Here is a 24,290-nt window from a genome sequence, read left to right on the forward strand (position 1 = left end):
TTTCTTTTCTAATCTCCTAAATGTTATTTTTATTTAGGATTAAGTAGGCCTTGGACTTCTGGGATGTAGTATAAAGTGTTTTGGTAGAATGAGTGAATGAGTGTAAGTCCGTATTGTGAGAAGAAGAGGGAAGAAGAGACTCTTGAAGTGGGGAGGTGAGTAGTGACTTATGAGATTGAGAGCAACAAGTCTGAGTGTGAAGTTGAAAGGGAGGAGCCGAGGTATGTACATGAGCTAATGTTGCGGTTCTTCTCAAGACGGAAAGTAGGGAAGGGTCATGGGGATGGCGAGGGTGTATTGTCGAGGGAAGAGGAGGTCTGTTGTAAGAAGAGAGTGGCGTGCCGAGTGGTGTTGCTGGATGGGTCCGACCTTTGCCTCATGATGGGCAAGAAATGGACCGGAGAAGAGTTGATGTCTGTGCTTCACTCCAAGTTGGACATAATCGAGAGAGATTACTTTGGGCTCCAATACACGGACACTTGTAAGGTGCCTCAGTGGGTGGACCCGAGTAAGCAGATTCGGAAGCAGGTGAAGGTGGGGCCTCCATACGCTTTCCGCATGCGGATCAAGTTCTACTCTTCTGAGCCCAACAACCTTCATGAGGAGATAACGCGATACCAGTTCTTTCTGCAGCTGAAGCAGGATCTCTTTGCCTCCCGCTTGGAGTGTCCGTACCACACGGCCGTGGAACTCTCTTCCTTGAGTCTCCAATGTGAGTTTGCCCCACTTTGCCCACCTGCCCCACTCACTCTTGCTTTCTTGTTGCAGCCGAGCTGGGAGACTTCGACCCAGAAATTCATACACCAAGTTATATCTCGGAATTCAGATTTGTATCCAATCAAAATGAAGAATTTGAAATTGATGTATTCAATCATTACAAGAAACTGATGTAAGTAGCATTTATCTCATGTACATTTCGTAGATCAGCTTTCAAATTGGATGTTTTTAGAGGTATGACTCCTGCTCAGTCGGAATTAAACTTCCTAAACAAAGCAAAAGAGTTAGAAATGTACGGAGTGGATATGCATACTGTTTTGGTGAGTATGCTTTTATGTAACATGATGATTATTATGTATGTTACAACTAATAGGGGAAAGATGGCTCAGAATATTCTTTGGGCTTGACTCCCACAGGAATATTAGTATTTGAAGGAGAAACCAAAATTGGACTCTTTTTCTGGCCTAAAATTACACGTCTAGATTTTAAAAAGAAAAAACTAACTTTAGTTGTGATAGAAGATAACGATGATGGAATTGAAGAAGAACATACCTTCGTCTTTCGACTACGAAACGAAAAAGCTTGTAAGCACTTATGGAAGTGTGCGGTAGAACATCATTCCTTCTTTCGTTTGAGGGCACCTATTAAAGGACCTAATGCCAGGCAAAACTTCTTCCGAATGGGGTCAAGGTTCCGCTATAGGTATTATCATTTCTTAAATCATAGCAATTTCTAAATATTTTTTGCTAATTTATCTTAAACTAGTTATTCATTTATCTTTATAGATATTTAACAATTAGTCTTCCCTGTAACGCATATCTTTTAGAACAATTTATGTTTTATATATTTATTATAGTCCTAAAGAAAAGTTCAATAATGTCACTCAAGTAATCCCCACTGAATGAAGTCAAACCAAAGGTATAAAAATGACTACATCTAAAGGTCTATTAGTTATTAAAACTACAGAAACTGTCAGAAATCCCCTTGCTTTAAATAACGAAATGAATTCTTAATTCAATCTCTTTTCTAAATGAGACCGTGTTGATTATTAGAATTTAATCACTTACTATTCTCTATTTTCATTTATTATATAGTTTAGGGCATGAATATGTCCATATTTTTGAATTATTCATATCTCGTTGAAAGAACAAGATTTACAAATGCTAATTTTGTCGACATAGGACATCGATCTGCATAGCCTATTAAATTTCGAGAAATTTTTGTATCTAGTTTTACACTTATTTATCTTGAAATTATGTAGATTTGTTATGATTTTCAAAAATAAAAAAAAAGGTAAAATTTGTTCTTCCGTTCCTGTGTGTGTTTTTTTTTAATTTGGCCAAATTTGTAGTCTAAAAGTGCTACGCATTTTTTCCTTTTTATCCTTATGTTGTAACTTTTTAATTATCCAAAAAAATTATGAAATGAAGCGCAATAATATAAAAAGGGAGAAACTACGCGTGCGGAGTAGGGTGATCGCTCTGCCTTAACTCTTTCGATCTTACTGGTCATTTGTATAGTATTAAAATTTGATATACTGAGGCTCTATCAAGAATTTCATAAAAATTTATGAATATCTTCCGTTGGCATTCTTATTTTCGATCAGCTTTATTTTGCATAAAAATCCATTGTTCTTTTTTTTTCTTTGTCATATTTTTACTCATCAACCATGTGCCAAGGTCGAAAACATCGTCCAATTGTTAAATCTTGAGCTACAAGTTTCTGGCATGGCATGATTCTTAAAAACCCCCACGTTGTTGAATTTCCCGTTAGGAAAATGTTTCGGTCATAGTCTTGACTGAAATAAAGTCAGCATTGATCAAAGCAAGCAACGCTGACTTAAAGAAGATTAATTTGAGTTATGCTCAATCCTAAAAATATCACAATTTCCTTCCAAGTGTGTCAGTTTCAAGTTTCCAACCGATATAAGAAAGATACTATATTGAAATGCAACCTCTGATCCTGTTTAAAATGTCCACGTCAAAACTAGCTTCGATCTTCGAAGGCTTATAGTTTGAAAGCAATATGGTCTCCATCCATGGTACTGGGATTGAAAAATCAGAGAAACTCTTGAAAATGTGCAGGGAGAACATGGCTGCCTTCTGGTTGGCAGACTTCTGTCCTTTGTCCTGACCTGACGTGAACCACCTGGACTTCGCTATTTGGAGAGTCTCTGAAGGCAAGGCGAACAAGATCCCTCACTCGAATGTCTATGCCCTGAAAGCCATGATCATGGAGGAGTGGGACAACTTGTCTTCTGACTTCATAAAGCTAGTTTTGCCTCTGTTTTTCCTCGTATTGAAGCTGTCGCTCAGAATGGAGAGGGACATACCTTTGAATTGCCAACTTTTGCTCAAATAGTTATCCATTAAAATGGCTGTTATAATTTTCTAATAAATTGTGGATGGCGGCAATATTGCAGCCTGCCGAATGTTAAGGTTTGCTTCACTAATCTTTCTCAATTTTAGTGAAATAGTTGCGTTGAAAGGTCATAAGACGTACAAATATTGAAAAATATCTGACACTCTTATTTTCTAAGACTCTTAAAAGGTTGCCATTTTAGCTTTATAAAAAAAAGCAGTTTGTCCTTTAAAAAAATTTAGCCGTTATTTATATTTGGTCTAAAATTGAGTGATTTTGTATTTAGTAGTTAAGTTTTTTATAGCCATTTTCAAGAAATTTATCTTAAAAGGTTCTGCGGCTCATTATATTAAATGGCTTGAAATCCATCATCCGCTACATTTTTATTGAAATTTAAATTGTATTCCGAAAATCGAACGATCGTATGATAAGAAAATGTCACTAAAGACTCCATTTTATTTTGCAAAACATACCTTGGCCAACAGGTTTTGCAGGTGGATCAAAACCTATTGCCAACGCTATGCTGAGTATGAAGGACTCCTTTCGAATATATTATAACACACACCGCTATTTAACAGCTTGTCTATAAGTGGATCCAAATACGTCGCCGCCGCTATCCTGAGTATTATAATATTCTGATACACTCTAGTCCACGAGTTGTGCAAGTGAACCCTTGGCCCAAAAAGGTGTATAATTACCTACTGCTTCCCTGAGCATCAAGGATCCCTTTTACTAGTCTATAGTACAGTTCACCCATGGGTTGTGCGAAAACCTGCAAGTTCAAGAGGTGTATATTTACCCACTCCCACCGCTTCCTTGAGCATCAAGTACCACTCACATGATACTATAATTTACCGCAGCCCATGGGTTCTGCAAATGAATCGCTGGTCAAAAAGGTGGCTCATTGGCTACCTACCGCTTCATTTAACATTAAGGACCCCTTCTAATAGTTTATAATAGACCTCGACTCACGGGTTGTGCAAGTGAACTTGTATATGGAAATCCCCGTCACTCACAATCTCAGGAATCAAATGAGAGGACAATTGGAGACATTCAAAACATTCTTATGACAACATAACAAGTGAATTGGCTGATGAATATTGTTTTTTTTAGTATGCCAAGAATCATAACATTTCAAGTGAGACGAGTGAATCGGCAGTTGTCAACTGAGTAAATTGGGTATTTTTGTGTTAGCGAGGTAACGCCGTGTAAGAGGGAGAGAGAAGAGGTATGGTACATAAAGTAGAAGAATACATTGGAAAGAGAAATCAAGGTCACACTTCACCCTTAGTCATATTAATAAAAGGTATCATATTAATATCCGTGATTTCAACTCTGTCTCGGGGAGGAATACCACGGATTCAGTTGGGCAAGATAATGTCATTCATTCTATGGATACCTCCAATATCTGGTTAACGCTTAAATATCAATCCGGATTCTGATGAGTCAGTATCTATGGAGTCTCCCCGAGTCTGAGCGACTTCAACTCCTCACTTGGCGTATCGTTTCAACTTAAGAATGATGTGCTATAATTATCTGGTCTTGTTTGCTACTATCGTCAGAGGAATTGTCTGCGAGTAACAACGCTAAATCCTTTATGAACTTAAACAATAAAATGAACAACCCAGAATTATCATTTAGATTCTTTAAGGCTTTAATATTCTTTGATTTCATTTTTACATAACCTATCATCTCCTTTTTACATCTTTGTATTATCATTCTACAATTACGAAGTTATCCCAATTGTTGAGAAAAGGGTTCATTACTTTGTGAGATTTATTTTCGATTCGGTTCGACATATGAATAAGTTATTCACACTTCGATAGCTCATAATTCTCTAAACGATAAAAACGCTCGGCTCTTCTATGATTTAGGAACCAACAATAATGATCCCCTTTGTTGTTGCTTAATTCATTTTCTGATTAATTCTATCATTTCTAATTGTCTATGTTATAGTTTTATTAATCAATTACACATTGTAATATACACATATTGATTTGGATTAATTTTTATAGTAACTTGTTTATTATTAATTATTTCCAATATATTTACTTCATTCGGTAATTTCCTAGTGTCCAAAATTTAGAAACATGATAATATTTGAAACTTTTCTAAATATATGAATTTTGGTCATTTATTGGTTGAGTTCTTAAATTGTAAATAACCTCTGTTCGATTTTCCAATGAAATTATTCTGATACACACTTCCTTGTAACATATTTGTCAATGTTATTATTTAAAAAATCTGAAATATAACACACAATGTCCATATTAAGTAAAGGAACGTATACTCCTCTGGAATATGTCCAACGATGCGTGACAACGAACCAAGAGCTACCAAATTAGGATCTACTATAATAACTGAAACAGTGGTTGTAATATGACTTTTCACAAGCCTGGCATTTTGAATACTAATGTTGAGAAATAATCTTATATTTGTTGGACCAATTCGAATGATGTGTATTTATAACAAGAAATATGCAAAATATAATTTTATTAATGTTTGTTGTCTCAATTTATTAACACAGCGACGAGCGTGGTTAAAATTCGACGTTTTGATTATTTTCCCTATTCTTAGATGAGTAACTTAAGTCTCGACGTTGTTGTACATAGGCTCGTAGTTGTGTTAAGTTCTTTTTATTTATAACCAAAGCATAAAGTTTGTATATAAATTTTCATTGATACACATAAAAAAAAATGGGCCTATGTTATAAATCTTGGGTTCAACTAAATTTCATTGATAACTTCATCCAATGGGTCTATGACTATTTCATTATAATTTTAATTTTCATATTGTCATTAAGTTGAAAAAGGACGGAATGATATTAAGTCTGAATTATTTTAAGCCCAAATTACGCAAAAACCAGAGAAAAACTAAAATGAGCAATTTACTTTTTAACCTTAGATGAATTCAGAAATCTAGTATGAAAATTTTGGTACTCCTTGTAATTGTTATATAATATATATTAATGATATATAGACAATAATCGGAATTCTTTCTTTTTGTAATTTTATTTTGTTTTTTGTTGCGTTCTATCAATTTTTGGTTGTTGAAAATATATATTATATAATTATTTTTCAGTGGACGGACCGAATTTCAAAATACGGTATCATCATCGAGAACAAGAAGAACTGTTTCATTTGAAAGACGACCAAGTCAACGATATGCTCGAAGACAATCACATGTCTTACGAGAGAAGGAATCTGAAAAAATAAAAGCAATCAAGTCAAAAATATTCAAATTGGATGTTTTGGATACAAGCCAGTCGTCTCCTTCCTTGTGTAGTTCGAATTCTTCTTTAGAATCGATTGAAGAATTTATACCACCTTTAAAAAGTCACAAAACTAGAGATGAGCTTGATTTTTTAATTAAGTCTTTGCAAAAAGGAGTTTATGAAATGGTTAATATCAAATCAGAATGCAAAGGTAATGTCATTTCGAGATTTAATATACTTTTGGGTAAGGTTTACAATTTTGCTCGTACATCATATTTCGAAATTGGAGACAGCGTAAGCAGATAGCTGAAATTCAATTATTGCAACCGTTTAATAATAAGGAAAGAACTTGGCTGAGTTAAGCGAATTACTTATTATTAGAGTAGGAGGGGGATCTCGACTCTTTCAGTTATTAGGTCAATGGTTGTTTATAGGATCGTGGAAGTATATGTGAAGTCGCATTATGTGGAGAAAGTTGTGAGTTTGTTCCCTATGGAGTATGAGGGAGAGGGGGTGACTTGGACTTTATAGGTGACTGAATGATGATTCCGGAGCCACATGTAAACCATACCCATACTTTTTGTATATTTGAAAAACGAGTTATTTCAAATATAGTGTTTTGTCGGTTTCTAATTAGTCTAATTGTAGACTGTAATTCAGTTTATGTTCAGTCACACATAACGGTTTGAAAATTATAAAATCTACCTTCTTTGACGTAAAAATATTTTTTAATATTTCCTTTATATTTACCAACTTTTAAAATATATGACAGTATATACTCATCTTCTTTCTTCCTTATGTTTAATTTGGAATATTTAAAAAATATTTTACAATATATCTTGTCCTATGTACACATTTGGTGATTGACTAAATATTAAACCAAATACTAATCACAACAAATTTAATATTATCTAATTATAATTGATATAAATAATTTTACAATTATTATGAATCTGGAAAAAGTTTAATTAAAGGTGCATATACAGGGTCGTTTAGGTAAATCCAAAACATATTTTACTACATCCTGAACATTAAGGAAAACATTTAACTCTGTTATTTCAATTTTAAAGTGAGATGTTGAGCGTTAGCTTTGGGTTAGTTGAACAATTTCTAATTCAAACCAAGGATTTACGATGGAGGAACACCATCATCGAATTTGCTTGCGCGGGACATAGCCCAGTGTACATCAAGAAAATGCTCAGATATCCAGAGAAGTGTACGACTTCTACACCCGCTGGAAGGAGGAGGGGGCATATAAGAGAGAAAAAACCCATGTCCTGGAGTCATAAAAACGATCAACCATATTCATCGTACCCTTGAAGCAATCTCCTGGTACTATGATTGACGCTCTTGCGTTTTACGATTTGAAGTCCCATGGTAACCGAATCATCATTTATTCGAATGAGAAACGAAGGGCTGTCGACAGATCTCTCAACATCCAGAACGACAAAGGGTTCTTCACAGAGAGCACTAATATCCCCTACATCTTTGAAACGAAGTTTCCGACAGGTACTGTAAACTCCTGTCTGACGAAGTGATACCTTGGATGAAAGGTGAGACCAATAGTGTCGAGTTTCTTTTTCTACAAGACTCGACCACTTCTCACAAGATCCGCAAAAATTGTTTAAAGAAGAGAAGGGGTCATTTTGACACCCCACATATGTCCCTGTAACTCAGACTATATGAATCCTATGGATGACTTCTTTTAAGGTGGATTCGAAAGGAAGGTCTCTGTCAATTCACACAGCATCGACTCTTTGAATGCCTCCATCATAAATTACTGGAACAAAGTAGGTGGTCAAAGCATGCAAATCCTTTAGGCCTCGTATTGAGCGAATGATAAGCGAAAATGGCAAACACATGCAATTATTTTTTCTTTTGTATTATTATAACTTGTAAATAAAATTTCAAACCTCAACTTACTTCCCTTATTGATCAGGATGCAGTAAAAGGTAGTCCTGATTTATTTGAGCAACCCTGTATATATTTTATAAATCTACCATAACGACAAATATGCCCTTTGATAAAAGGTGGTTATATTAATGAAGCCACTAATAAATGATAACCGGCGTTGAGATTGCCATCAAGAAAAAGTCTGGTTTGTTTTTCAAGTAATATTTTCTTCAACTCCATTAGAGTTTATTTTTGCTTTATCATAGACGAAAATATTTATGATTCCTTTACTTGCATTATTTCATGGCTGCGGAGTCTCGAGTGCATGAAATATCCGACTCCAAAACAAACTATCACAATATATTGTATAGCCTATATAAGTACTATTGGGTCATTTAATTGTAGAGGCTATAAATATAGATTTAATTTATAGGTATAGGTAGTTATTAGTTTTATGTGGTAAATAATTATCCCAAGTATAAAGAAAATATTTAACATGATGAACAATGAATGAAATTGATCAACGTTGAATCTATTGCTAGTTGATTCATAAGTTTCTTAACATAATTTATGCACTCGTAGCCGTAGAACGACAATATACTCAACCTCTCACTGTAACATTACGCTTTACACTAATGACATTGTCTCCTCTGGATCATTTTAAAAAAGTATTTCCCAGAAGATAGTGCTGCACAAAAAAATAGTAGGATATGCCACAGGTCTCTCCTCCAATATGGAAGGGGCGATTATAGAACTTTCCTGTTACCAAACACTACAGGGAGCGGGGATCAAATTTTCGCCTACTTTAAATCTTGATAACTTGAAGACGACATTATCAAATAAAAACCATTTACCAAATAGGAAAGCTATTCTCGTCAGCTGACGATATGTAGTTCAGTTAGCATCATGCCGTCATCATATGAGGAGATAAAGAACAATAAGTGGAACGAGGAGCTTTCGAGGTCCACCGTAGTCATGGCATTGGTTAATAATTGAGGTGAAATCTCCAATTCAACGATTACTTCAACCTTAGGGAGTTAATTTACGGACTATTAAGCGTATCTGTAAGAAGCTAGAGGACATCTGGGATGTTGATGCCACCATAAAAGACAGGAAGGTCAGGGACACCGACTTTGTCGACAAGGTAAAGAAGATGGTTGAGGATGACCCTACCAGGTCCATGAAGGCCATAGCGAGGGATCTGGGCTGCCATGAGAAAACAATAAGGGACTGTGTATCTGAGAATTTAAGGTGCAGGAGCTACAAGATGCAGGTGCGCCAGATCTTGACCCAGAAAGCAAAGGACAACAGGCTGATGAAGTCGACAAAATTGCTGAACAAGCTCAAGCACCCAAAGCAGCCCGGGATGCTGTGGTTTTTCTCTGATGAAAATAATTTCTGTCAAGATCAGACCTGCATCAGCCATTTGAGGAAGGTAATGAAAACCAAGTTCCCTACAATGGTCATGGTGTTCGGGGTGGTCAGCAGTGAAGGTCATGTTATGCCTCCCCACATGTTTGAAACGGGTGTAAAAGTCGATACAGAGGTCTACCTGGATGTTATGAAGAAGGTGGTTCTGCCCTGGATCCAAGGGGTGGCCGGACACAGGCCCTGGGTGTGGCAACAGGACTCAGCACCCTGCCATGCGTCCAAAATCTCCATGCAGTGGTTAACCGAGAACTGTTATGACGTAGTAACCAAGGACTTGTGGCCTCCTAACTCTCCCAGCCTGAATCCTTTGGACTGTTTTGTCTGGGGCTATGTCGAGAGGCATACCAACAGACATCCCCATAGCACCAAGGCCAGCCTGATTGACTACATCAAGGAGGTATTCGGCAACATGGATAATGAGATGGTCAGAAGAGCCTGTGGCCAGTTTAGAGGTCGTATTGAGGCCGTTATTGATGCCAACGGTGATTATATCGAATGAATGGCTACTCTATACCTATATGCTCGTCATAGTTTTGATTTTCAATATAAAAGTTAAAAAATGTATATTTTGTGTTTTTTGTAGAATTTTGGCTTAAAAAAACTAATTCTAGATTTCTGTGATGAATGAGTACTAACTGCTTGCTACATCAGCTTTAGATTTACTTATACTATTTGGCTCAACTTATTTATGTGAGAAGACCTTTTCTGTATTAACTTATTTATAATAAATACAGATCGCAGCTTAACGTGGGGGGGTGATCTTCGAGCTGCTGTGCCCAAAATTCAACCCAGCATAGACATGATTGGCTCAATGTGTAGTGCACATCCGTGACAATAAGACATTGATTTGCTTTAAATACATTTGTACATCTATCTGTAATGTTATTAGTTTGTGAGTTTCAATTTTGACTTTATTTACCACAAAAAAGAGAATTCACACTACAGTAATGATTAAGTACATTAACTTTATAGGGTTGAAATGGCTTTTAAAATATCTATTTGTATAAAATCAACTCGGAATTTTATATCCATTGCTCAATGAGACGTGTAGGTGTCGCACATTGTCTAGCAACATATTCTAAAGGTTCAACTCAAATAAGTTTTGGAAACACTGTTATAGACTATATAGGACATATAGAACATGTTAGAAATTTGTGAAGTAAGGTAATAAATTAATCGTAATGAATAAGTAATATCTAAAATTTATAAGTATTTAGACAAAAAAAAAACATTACTAATACTCAATGTAAGTTTAAGATTGTAAATAAGTTTAATTAGATAAATTACAGGTGTGTGCGTCTAAAACAGAAAACTCCTTTAAATTTTACGCCATGCACATATTCGTGATTTTATTGAATTGAACCCGGTTTCTACTTCGAGGCAAGGGTATGACTAGTTATAATGAAAACTCCAGCAAAATCTAAATAGCAACAGTTAAACAACAGCCGATAATATTACGAGACTTTGAGTCGCAATTTTGGAACTTTCCGCTCGGGGAAAAACTCCTACTGAAATTGACAAGGTTCTGAACTGCAGCTGCCTAAGGGACTCCTGAGGCGACCACAAGATCTAAATCAAGGCCTCGAAGGTCGAACGAAATGGTTGCTACTTTGAAAAAGTCTGTCGAGGACAAGGCACGGTCACCGTCAGCGGCCTCTCCAGGAAGTTCAATGTCAGCAGAAGGACCATGGACCGGCTATTTAAGAAAGATCTTGGCCTTAAGGTCTACAAGCGAACCCCTCGTCAAGCCCTCAAGCCGTAAAATTTAAAGGAGTGTCAAGTTTTAGACGCGCATACCTGTATAATAATTTTCGCTGCCGGTGTGTGTACAAAATTTCTGATAGAGACCACCAAAAAAAGCTCCGGTTCCGACTCTGCAGACCTGAATTATTTTGTATAGAATTTTATTCATTGATTCATTTTTCAATAGATAAAAAAAGGTTGAAGGTTGCACAACTTTGTTCCATCGTTTATCCCATGAAAATAATTACTATTTATAGATATGATATTCATTTTTTTCTTTTAATACAAGTTATTATGTATATTAACTCGTCCAAAAACTTGTATTTTCTGACATTTCTTTTATATTTTGAGTTTTTTTTTTAAAGTTTAAGGTGAAGAACAGTAACTGCAAATATAATCTAACCTTGTGGTCTTTAAATACACCATTGATTACAAGAGAAAACAATTAAAGGGGCAAAATTTGTTCAAATGAATTAAAGGCAAGCATGGAATTTATCTTTGTGTGCAAAAGCCAAAACAGATCGCAGTTTTCTCTCAGTGGTCTGAATTCTGAAGTATCCGGGATTATAGTAGTTCGTGACTATTATTGTTACCCCTATGAAAATAATCAAATTATAATTACGATTAATAAAACATAACCCATTAAAGGAGAAAGTTAAAAAATGGTTCGAGATAAACGAAAATTTTGCACAATGTTTAAATGTTACTGGAACACTTTATGCTAAATTTTGAGCGAAATTGAATCATACCTTTCCAAAATATTTATATCTATGTATCGGCCGTATATACATTAAAAAATCTCACTACTAAAGGGAAAAATGTATTTTCTCAACTTATGTTAAAACTTTCTTTAATGTATTACAAACTGCACTTCCATATAGAGATGCAGAAGATATCCATAAACTAAATATACCAAATATTAAAATCAATTTATTTAGGTTTATTTTATTTTTCTATTGAATCTAATATTTTTGATGCACACCAAATTCACATGTATCACTTATAAAGGGAGTTTTCCCATTGCATTCTTTGCATAATTTTGTTTTTTGTGTGTAACTTATACTAAAATCTTTTCTTTCAAATCTTGAAAGGCCAGTCTGTATGTAGATGCTTGTCTTGCAAATTTGGTGTTCTTTAACTTTTGGAATAATAGATGGCTAATGTATATATAAATTCATTTAATTAATTATATTATTGTTTGTCATTTTTTACCTTTTATTTTCATTAATTGATAAGCTTTATTGACTATCGATGACACCATATAGGAAAATATTGGTCACCACCCGTGAGCTGATTTCGGTGTGAGTGTACCACAACAGCATTGAATTGCTCATAGAGGGGGGATACCAACATGAAAAAGCAACGAGGGAAGATCTGCTGTGAGATTTAAAAAAAATTATTTTCTCCGTGTTAGATGACTAATATTTAGTTGCCTTGTAAAAATGTGTTACCCAAAATAAATACAATCCCTTCCTCTTATTTGTGACGTTACGCTCTGCTTGTCAATCATGATGATCAGGCAACTTTGCTAAGCTTTGATACCTGTGCTGCATGGAACTAGGTGCACTCAGTAGTCAACTTTTGGATATGATGATTGTACTTCATTCGTTATTTTCTTTTAATGTTTCAATAACTACTCTGACTAAGACGAGCAAAAAAAGAAAATTGTCGGACGAATACGTACAATATAGATTCACGTTTATGTTTGAACAGGATGGGATTCAGCTTCCTCAATGCATGATTTGCACTGCCAGGTTGATCAATTCTTGTCTAGCACCGGGAAATCTGAAGGAACCCTTCCTAAAGCTGAATGAAGATAAGATATACAAGAATTTGCTGAATTCAAAGTGAAGAGAACTAGCTTCAACAACAACTCCTCAAAACAACAACGCTGTTAACATTTTGGTGTCAACAAATCGTACCGTACTCTCATATTGCAAAGAAAGCTCTGGAGATTCGTATACCGTTTGCAACAACATATCTTTGGATGGTCTATATAAAAACAAAGAAAAGGAACTGACTGTTGCGAAAACTACATGAGAGTGGAACTTACCATGGTGACTACATGCATTTCTGAACTTGTATTCGAAAGGCAACAGCAAAAGACAGGTGTGCAGCAAATATTCATTGAGTTATTTTTTTGTGTGAAATTCAAGTTTTGTTGACTTTGTTCTTTAAACACATTTGTTTTTGTTGCAACTGCTACATAGTCTATTTTGATGATAAATAAAATATACACCCATTTTCTGAATAAATCATATTTTTCTTTTCCAACTGTAAAGGGGTTCTGTGAATGCACTGATGAAGCATGCAGGGTTCATTACCTACAATAAGGTTAATAACCACAGCTCAAGTTAATAGTAATTCTATGAAATAAGTGAAAAATAGTTGTCAAAAATAATTTTATTGTCATTTATTTGGTGGAAGTTTTGATTTATCAATCAATATTAAAACAACTTTTCCTCCCAATCGAATTTTTGAATACCCATATATAAATCAAAAGAATGAAGATACCCACCGCTCGTACACATTGCCCACATTTTGAAACCAAATCTTTTGGGCACCTCGTATATATTGCTTAGCATAATGTATTCCAAAATATAGAATCATATTTTCGTCAATTGAGACATATTTTGATATTTTTGCATATTTAAATTTTTTTTTTTTTTTTTTTTTGCAAATTTACTTAGGAGTGCTAAGCCTACAAATTTTTAACAAACTATTATATTTTTCGTACATGTAATTATATTCCCCAATATTAATATTGCATCAGTATAAAGTAAAACGTAGATATATCTACGCACCTTCCTTAATGTCAAAGTGTTTTTTATTATTATAAAAGTGTTTTATTGATTCCGTATCTTGTTTTAACTTTATATATTTCTTTTTTTAAGCTGAAAAATGGTGAAAAACGACAATTTTCTTTATATTCTTATAACTTATGCATAATTCATAGTGACAAAGAATATCATAGGTTATGTTATAGAAATACATTGAATGTTTAATTTTAAAAATATGGATTTTTCTTCGATTTTGTATTTTTTAAGTGATCCCGTTTTTTATGGGTATGTAATAGCAAAAAGGCAAATTATTATAATAATATTTACGATTTCAATGTGAATTTCATGACTTCTTGTGCCGTAATACGTAATCACAACTAATGTTAAAATATAATACTGCACTTCGTACAAATAAAATTATAAATATATTTCAAATGTTAAAATTATATATTTTTCGTAGATGGATCTAATCATTGTTTCAATCCTGGTATTTTTTTTCGCAAGAAAGGAGTTTACTCATCTTTCTTATGAGGTCTTAGTAGTTTTTCTTGCATAAATTCTATTCCGTCGTCCCTCGTGAAATTCGAAATCCGATTATCTCTTGAGGTGGATGATCGATTCCTTCTACATTCATTTTGTCGTAACTCTTGGAGAACATGAAAGTACCTTCTTTCTGTCTCAATGAGTGAAGAATTATCTTAGCCATTAGCAACTTTCATATTAAAACCACATCTAATTATCAATTTTTGTCTCTCTTAGAAGGATTTAATTGTTTAAATATGTTGTTTTTTATAATTTTTAGTTATATTTTAATAACTTGAAGTTATTGTTGACTCTTATTGTATTTAACATATCTTATTTTATTTTTCACATCCAGAGCATTATGTCTGGATCTGAAAGTGGATGGATCCCATCATAGTTTCAATCATTGAATATATTCATTGTTATATATAGATAATAGATTCCTACACAAGGAAGAATTAGTCTCTACTCTTGTATGAAGCTTAGCTTACTTTGTTTCTCTTCATCATCTTATATATCAGAAGTCCAGCATTTCTTGTTTGGTATAAAGTATATTAGATCTCCTATTTTGTCTTAATTTTTAAAGAACAGGGAAGTTTTTGCGAGACTTTAATGAATGAAGATCGATCTTAGCAAATATTAATTTGGTCAATGTCCTGTCATACCCCCCCCCCTCTTCTATACAGTATATTCTAATTCAATAAAATAAGCAACTGTTGTTTCACTTTTGCTATTTAGATTTTGCTGGAGTTTTCATTATAACTAGGCATACCCTAGCCTCGAAGTATAAATCGGTTCAACCGTATAAAATCACGAATGTATGTATGGCGTAAAATTTAAAGGAGTGTTCAGTTTTAGACGCGCACACCTGTATATTTTCTCGATAGATTTATAGAACTATATTCACAATAGAGACACTACTGAAGAGTTGGATGGCCTCAAACAATTGGTTGAGTTGCTAGCCATACAGTTGCACTATTGAGGTCAATGTCAAACAAGCATATTGTAAAGCCACTTCGACGAAGTCAGACTTATCCATTGTATGTCTGGTTTTCTAAAAAGTCTTTAATATCATAATATACATTTTTGGTAATTTTTTCTCAAGAACGGCGATTCCCCCAATAGAAATCGAGACATTTTTATGACACTTATATATCATTTCCGATATAATTTTTTTATCCAATATTGTTCCTTTCTGCTGTTTGAGGTGAAGCAATAGCCTTATTTATATCTGACAAAGGGAATTATCTGTGTGTTTTTTAGGCCTAATATTTTTTTCAATTTGTTTTGTCGAGTAATTAGCAAGTAGATTTTTTTTACTTTTTCGAAAATGTAGTAGGTTTCATACCAAACTATAGTAGTACATGTTAGTTACGTACCTATATTAAGTTTTTTGGTATCAGGTTAAGTTTACAATATTTATTATTAATTTCATTTTTTATAGGTTTAGACAATTTTTTAACAAGAAAAAAAACCAAATAAACTTGTATATTCAATTTACTTTATTAAAAATGTCTAATTATTTTTAATTATTTCAGATTCTATTGAAATGTTGCCTAACAACCAATCGAGCAAAGCAGGTTCTAAACCAATCCCTCTCGATCATTACAAAAATAATTTACTTACTCCCCGTGGAAATAATGAAATATCCCTATTCTCTGATGCTGTTTCAATCGAAGGAGATAAAATAATATTATCTCTGATCAATAGTAAAGAGTCATCTCAAAAACTCATCAATTTAGATTCCTCGAAAGAGTTGATGGATTCTTCTATATCAGTGACACATTTTTCGTCAAGTGAAAAAAAGGGTTTAGAAAAAGAAACACTTTTTATGGACAATGATAGTCAAGAAAATTATAATTTGGAGCAACGTTGGCATATTTCCCCAGACAGATTAAATTTAATTGAAAGGAACTCTACTAATTATGCCATTAGCAAAATTATCAATGATAAATTTAATTATGGAAACTCCATGGACCCTACTCCACCTTTGCTCCCATCAATAGAAACCGATATTAAAACAATCAATATAGTAAGTTACATCATATTGTTTTTGAATTCATACTTGCAAAACATAAGTGGTATTAATAATATCAAACAATTTGTATATCAATTTTAAATGTATCTTCTACAAAAACACATCATATGTAAGGGTCTTATAAAATTAGAAGATCCAATTTCCAAACCCTTGATGTTTGTAATATATAGTTGAAAATCTTCCCACGATATTTTCACAGTTTATAAAACTTAATGCAAGCTGTAGAGATCTGAAGCTAGACATTATTTTTATTCGCATCCAAAATATATTTATGAGAATATAAAAATGTTGTTCTCTTACTTTTATGGAAAGTCATATAAATTAAAGTAGTAGTCACAGATGACTTCACCTTCGATATTTGCCTTATTAAAAGACATTTTTATGTGTCAGGATCCGGCCATAATATAATTTTTTGCATATCCTATTAATTGGAAGTAAAAACGTTCGCCTTGAAAGGTTGGTCTTGTCCTTTATTTTTTTGAAACAACATTTTCTACAGTTATCGTCTAAATCAGTGCTTCTCATCTTGTGGTACATGTATCATGGATTTTGCCTCGGGGAAGGAGGGTTGTCTGTTGGTTTTTTGTTCTGCTACTAGCGGAGCAGGCCAGAAAATACAAATAATATTTTCGTTAGTTATATTACATTATCTCAAAAAAGTGAAAACCATTTGACAAAAAAATATAATTCACTGCATTAGCATTTGTTTTTACTTCAATATCATTGGTTGCTTTACAAATCAATTTACAAGCTAGTAAGGCACACTTACTAAGCTACAAAAATTGTTTAACTAATTTCTCTAATCCCCTATTTGTATTAATAATCGTTGAATAAACTGGAGAAAATATTTTTTTAACATAGATTTTCAGACCTCCATAAAATTTATGTTTTAATGCAGATTCGAATACTGATCTGATCTGATTTTTTTTTTTTTTTTTTTTTTTTTTTGATGTAAATGTATAGTAATTTTACTTCGGATCAGGATACATCATAGTAGTGATCTCAACAGCATCAGTGTTGATACTAGGTCTCGACACAGAAGATTTTCAAAAAAAAATCGTGACTTTCCAACATTCAGCCGACGGCCATCAACAATAATTTATAATATTACAACATAACTCTTAGTTTAAATGCGGAACATTATTTTTATACTTAAGGTACTTCTACATTATATTAAGAGTTTACAGGTTAAGGGACTAATCTCCCCTAGATCTCAAGATTTAACGTATTTAAAAAAAACATTATGTACGTATGTTAAAATAAATTAGGCTATCTTTTGTATTTATGTTCTCACACTAGCAAATACTTTTTTCAGTTTTTTGAAAAGAACTTATTTTCTCACACTAGCAGATACTTTTTTCAGTTTTTTGAAAAGAACTTATTTTCTCATATATATATTAAATCTAAAATTTGTCATATATGTAATGTATCAATAAGAATTAACATGGGAAAAAATATAAGAAAAGGAGAATAATGGGATATTTTTAGCTATTTTTTATATATTTCGAGACTAACTAGATTATCAAGAGGTCCCAAAGAACGCTATGTTTTTTTTTTTTTTTTTGAAAACTGACAAATAGTGTCCACAGTGGAAGCTTAGTCCTATGTTGTAGCAGATTTCCCACAAGATTCTTTGGTAGGTAGCCCAGGATGTATAAATACTATACCGGAGATAGTTTGATATTCATCATAATTTATTGATAAATTTTACACATAGAAATGGTAGGATGCCATTTTATTTCTGGATTAACGGATAAATCAATCATAGTTCCCTGTAAGTTTTTATGCATAAAATAACTATCTGTACTACCCCCCTCCCCCCCCCAAGTTGTCTTATGGGCCATTTTAGAGCCTGAATATAATGTGGGTGAATTAACTTCTGTAACCAAACTTGTTTAATCTTTATTAGTCCAATTGGCCAATCTTGGCAACGCAGTTGCTAAATAAAGCACCGAAGGGTTCAATCTTCTCCACTTCGCTAGTCTAAGGATTATAATTTTTTTCTGATAAGTTTTAATTGAATCAGACTATATCTTTTGCAATATTGATTCTACCCTTATCCAAACATTATTTAACTTCCAAATCTTTCTTAGGAGTCCACTGCCCTAATAGGAGGATTGCAATTTTCTTTTTATTTATTTCCAAACAGAGGTTTTCTTGTAATTAGCAAGGAACGAAAATAAAATATCAAATCTGATTCCGAGTTCTCTTCTATATATCATCGCATATATGTTTAAAAAATGAGTTGTACTTTCCAAAATTAATTCCACATCAAGAGTACTTGTGTCATATATCCTGGGCAAATTCTTCAGTCACAGCAATTAAAAGAAAGGGAGCTATCAGACATAGGTGTCTGCCGCTTCTTCTAAGATGAAATATAGCTCTTTCAAGAACATTCAAGATGATATAAGAAGTTATATATTTTTAATAGTGCCCTTATTGGGTTAATAACAAGTTGGTAATAAATGTTCAACAGTCAGATTGTTTTCATCAATGATGTTTCCCAGAGATTCTTGTGTCGGTTTCTCTACTACTCCACAGTTGATTGTACGGTTTGAGTCCATAGCTAAGAGAAGTGGCTTTTTTTCTTGTTCCCAATGCTTAATGAGACGTAACAATGCTTCATTCTCAATAGGTAATAATTGGTCAAGGTAAGCAACAGAGACATACGCTACTAGCACATCGATTTACATACATAGGTATGGTCCTATGAAAGTATACTTTCGGCTATTGGTCACTAGGTGTCGCCAGTTAGATATTATATACCGGTCCAAAACTCTAAATACTTGTTTCGACATGTGTCAACAATATTTAATTCATTGTTTCTAGAGTTTTATTCCGCACCATACTTTTTTGCTCGTAAAAATGTCTAATTTTGTGCCTACAAACTACGATGTACGGACATCATTCATTTTATGTTGCCAATTGAAGAAAAACGCTTCTCAAGCCCATTAAATGCTTGTGGAACCTTCCTATGGACATGCTCCAAGCAGAACGCAGTGCTTCAAGTGGTTTGAAAACTCGAAAGTGGTGATTTTGACGTTAGAAATGAAGAGCAGGCTGGCTACCGAAAAAGTTTGAAGACGCTGAATTGCAAGCATTGTTCGATGAAGATTAGGGCCAAACGTTAATGGTAATCGCTACCAGCAACAATTGACCAATTTAAACCATATTATACGCTAAAAACGCCCAAAATATGAAGCAAGGCAACTCAAGTTAATTTTCCTTGGTGACAACGCACCACCGTATCGCTCTATAACCACCTGCCAGTTTGTTGAATCGTACAACTGGGAACCTGTTGCTCATGCAGTTTACTTACTAGACCTGGCGCCTTCCGATTATCACTTGTTTGCATCGATGGGCTACGCCAAAAAAAAAAGGATCGATGGCTGGTTTGCTGCCAATGACGAACTTCTTTTTTTTGGAAAGGCATCTACAAGTTGCCTGAAAGATGGGGAAATTGTGTAGCTATTGAAACTGCATACTTTGAAAATTAAATTTGTAATCCTGTCAGTTGTTTGTATTGTCAGAGCCAATCTCATCTTTTTTACATCCTTGATCATGACGAAGTGGAAATCACTGGTCGGATAATATGCTAATACTTGTACGTCAATCCATGAGTGTTGTCCATGATGAATACTTTATCATGGCTAATGCTATTATAATTGTTATCGGAGAATTAGGTGATTTGTACTTCTTCCATTCGAATGAATGTTATGTTTGTTTATTTTTCATTTATCTTAATACACATTATATTGGTGATAGATATTATATCAGCTAAAAAGAATTAGGCCATTTATTCTTCTTTATCACTTTTCCTTTTTTTTTTCTTTGCCATTTATTCATAAAATTATAAAATTGGTGACAGGTAAAGCATTAAAATAAATGTGGGACTTTAGGATGAATTTTCCCTCTAACTCTGAAAAAAAGGTGGATAAAATCTGGGATGGATACTTAAATTGTTTGAATTGATCTAATACGTGGAAGAAAAGGATCTCGAGTTTATATCTAAAATCAGGGATGGAAAGCGATTTACTGCACTATTTCAAATATCCTCGGGTTGTATATTTTTTTAATAATCCCTCTAAAGACGGTGGGTAAATCTTCAACACAGTTTGCATGCGTTTGTGAGTTGCCCGGCACTCCATATTTTGAGAGGTTTTATCACATTGAACCTTGTTGGAGTAACAGAAAAATTTATAACGACTTTAATTTTATTTAGTCTCTCCTTAAAAATTCAAAGTGCGCCAACAAAAACAAGTTATGGAGTTTGCCTTATCAAACTGAAAAAGTAGGGCTGCAGAGAAGTTGGCAGTAGTATAGCCTATCCGAGTAAAAGAAATCATAGCTATTCTGATCGCAGCTGCAGCCCGATATTCTGCCTTCTCCGTTAGGACTCCCAAGGACCATCAGTCTTCATGAAACTATGCTGGGGACAAATTACACTACTACCACTCATTGACAGATAAAAACTTATTGCGCCTTTTAATGCTCAATTATGAGAAATTTAAAAGCTATTCCGGATATACATAATAATTATAATTTTATCCTTTTATTTAAATATTATGTAACTATTGCTCATTCTTTTTTATGAAATTTGTATCTATTTGTGACTTAGTTTTGTTTATTTATTTTCTGTCGAATTTTATATAAGCAAAATTTTGTTGAAAATGGATTGTTAACTAACATGATATATACCAATTTTTCAGGATGTTTGACTTTGTTTAGGGAATTAATTCTAATTTAGAATGTTTAATTATATATATATATATTTGTATGTAACTTCTCCTAATAAATAAAGTCATTAAAAAAAAGTAACGAAACGAAAAATTTAAACGATCGTTAATTTCTCAACGAATTAAGATACTTTCTTGGGTTGAAAATATGAAAAACGAACAATCGCCGGTAGTAGGTCTATAAAAAAGTAAAACTAAAAAGAAGTACATGTTTTATGTATAGAGTATTCCTTGATTATGCCCAGAAACTTTGCCGCCAACATTTTGTTGCTGGTAATTTTGCCTTGATGAGGTTTGCTCCCTTTTTATTTTTTTAATTATGGACTCAAACTTTATTATTGTATTGGTCATATTAATTATATAGCTCACGACGTTACCTCAGCAAAAAAAAAATATATATATAAGTACAGAAAGTACATCGATGATTATAGCTTTTTAGATATGGTAAATACTAAATTATCGTTAACAATCATAATACCATGGACAAAAATATAATGCTAAATGTGCTTGGATAAAATAAACTAATGTGGAATTTAATTACATTCAAGTCTTGAAAAATGATCGGAGCTTCTTTCTATGACTAAAGATCTGTAAAGACTGAATGTAGGAATTTTATCCAATTATTATATTTTAGTTGACGGTATTATGATAGTAAAATGGTACTTGAGTATTTACTCTAGATTGATTTAAATATTAATCTATTAAATATTTTAATAAATAAAATAAATTTTAATCTGCAAACAACAGCTATGTCAATTCTGTTTCCAATCCTTCTGATGCATATTGAAATCCAAAGACTATTAATCACTTTGTATCATAATAAATAAATCTTTCATTTTCTTATAAAATAGGAGACCTCTTTTGCGTCAAATCAACCTGTTACTCGTTCCTTATCATCAGTGAGTTCACCACAGCAATGTATCTACAAACTACCCGCCTTCAATGTTGAGAAGGATAGTCCAAAAAAAGAATGTTCAGCCTTCATCAATAACGATATTGCTAATAAGAAATACAGTACCTCTTCTAGTTGTTCCAGCCTTGATCAAATTTCACCGTGGTTAGTCTTAGATAATGTATCTTGTAAAAAGAAGATGTCTCCAAAAATGAATAAACTAAGGACTGTAATTACGACTGAGCTTTAAGTCTTTTAGTTTTTTAGCATATTTTTTAAATTCATAATAATAATTATCATTGTTCCTCATGTTGGTTCTTTATATCTATGTATATTTATACACCATACATACATATTTATCAAGTGTAAACTTTCGTTACATTATATTTGGTGGCGTGTTTCCATTTGATGCATAGTTTTATATACTTCTCTTTCTCATTCACTTTTTTATGAGGGTTTCTTAAGCGCTGCACTAGTGTACCACACTAGTGCATATTAGGCTGAAGCGAACTGCAATACTTTTTTAAAGAGATACTTTAAAGATATAATTATACATTTAAAAATAAATCGAATAATATTATTGAATGGTTCACCTCATATTATTTTTAATTTAGTCCAATGTAGCATTCTGGAATAAAAAAGTTTGGGAAACCCTTTTCCGAATAAAAAGCTAAATAAAATAAAACGTGAAATAAGAAAGGTTCATATCATGTCTAATGGAAACTCATTTATTGAGTTTCCTTTTTTATGAAATGTAAATTGGACTCAAGTTCAGCATTTGTAATGTTACTTCAAATATAGTTGATGTATCCTTAAAAATATATTTAATTTTCTATTGATTGAGTTATAGTTAATTTTTTATTCTTGAAAAAAAAAAAAAAAAAAAAAAATCTGATGATATAAAAAGCGATATAGAAACGTTGGATCATAAAAATCAAGAGGCAATATGTTAATCCAAAATACACAATATATTACAAATTATCAACTTTGCAAGATTTGAGTGCTTGGCTCTCGTCGGTAATCCCTCCTTTTCGACTATTATTTTGGTAATGTGTTGAGCATTGTAGAAGCCTGCTTTTCGCAAAAAATTATGGTATTTGTAAAGAATTTTTAAATGTCTTAAATTTAGTTAAATAAAATTAATTGGTTAATCTATCGTTGGTAAATTAATAAATTTTCTAATAGGTCTTGAGTTAACTAAAAACTTCGGAAGGTGGCCTGACAGTTTGTAGCTTGGGGTTGCAACTTAAGTAAATTATAAAGTATATTCATTCTTACTTTTCACATAATTGATTATTATGAAATAAATCAAACATTTTTATAAATTGTTCTATGATATATTAGATAAAAACTGTTTTTGAGAAGTAAAAATAATTTTTTGGAGGAACAACATTTTGGAGTAAGAAAGTATATTTCTTATTATTTTGCAATCAGTCTGTATAAATTTGTCAAAATCGAGAACTTACTCATCGAAGAGAATTTTGAGATATTGTAAAACTCAGAAAAAGGAAGACATTAGCAACTATATTGTTATTCAGCTTTAGTATTTTATACATTAGCCTTTTATACGAAAACAGAATGCAGGTAATAAGACTTTGAAATCTTTGTGATGACCGTCATGCTCATTACAAAGACCTGCAACACTATTCTTATTTTAAAAGTAAGTTATTGTATCATGCAACCTTTCGTCCAAAAAGAATCCGATGAAGACACATAATCATCTGGTCGTTAGACAAATAAGTCAATCATACCAACTACTATTTATCTCTTATGTACTTCCAGACTATCACTCTCTTATTATTTCTTTACTACTTTTATAATGATATATATATATTTTGTAATATTAAAATCCTACATAGTATTTAATTCGATACTGTCTTATAATATGTTTAGTAATATTTTATTTAAACCCTAGTATTTGTGTATAATAACCAAAATGTATTCATATAAATAACAAAATGGC

The 24,290-nt window shown here is 32.9% G+C and overlaps 1 protein-coding gene and 1 long non-coding RNA gene across 4 annotated transcripts; both read left to right on the plus strand.

The window, feature by feature from the left end:
• The first annotated feature begins 41 nt into the window (after window positions 1-41).
• LOC121127084 (band 4.1-like protein 5) lies at window positions 42-23,166 on the plus strand. Of its 3 annotated transcripts, none has more exons than XM_040722454.2 (7): window positions 42-712; window positions 769-889; window positions 950-1,037; window positions 1,091-1,419; window positions 6,160-6,503; window positions 16,200-16,693; window positions 22,287-23,166. In XM_040722454.2, the coding sequence occupies exons 1-7, from the start codon at window positions 238-240 to the stop codon at window positions 22,575-22,577; spliced, it is 2,142 nt and encodes a 713-aa protein (XP_040578388.1). In that variant the 5' UTR covers window positions 42-237; the 3' UTR covers window positions 22,578-23,166. The 3 variants fall into 3 exon arrangements, with proteins under 3 accessions (XP_040578388.1, XP_040578389.1, XP_040578390.1); XM_040722455.2 differs by lacking the exon at window positions 22,287-23,166 and adding an exon at window positions 17,663-18,178 and having other exon boundaries at window positions 125-712; XM_040722456.2 differs by lacking the exons at window positions 950-1,037; window positions 1,091-1,419 and having other exon boundaries at window positions 131-712.
• LOC121127085 (uncharacterized) lies at window positions 20,568-21,529 on the plus strand. The gene is made up of 2 exons (XR_005867508.2): window positions 20,568-20,857; window positions 20,922-21,529. It is a non-coding gene; the product is annotated as an uncharacterized lncRNA (long non-coding RNA).
• Window positions 23,167-24,290: the final 1,124 nt, after the last annotated feature.

This window comes from Lepeophtheirus salmonis, chromosome 12 (assembly GCF_016086655.4).
Source record: "Lepeophtheirus salmonis chromosome 12, UVic_Lsal_1.4, whole genome shotgun sequence".
Lineage (NCBI taxonomy): Eukaryota > Metazoa > Arthropoda > Copepoda > Siphonostomatoida > Caligidae > Lepeophtheirus > Lepeophtheirus salmonis.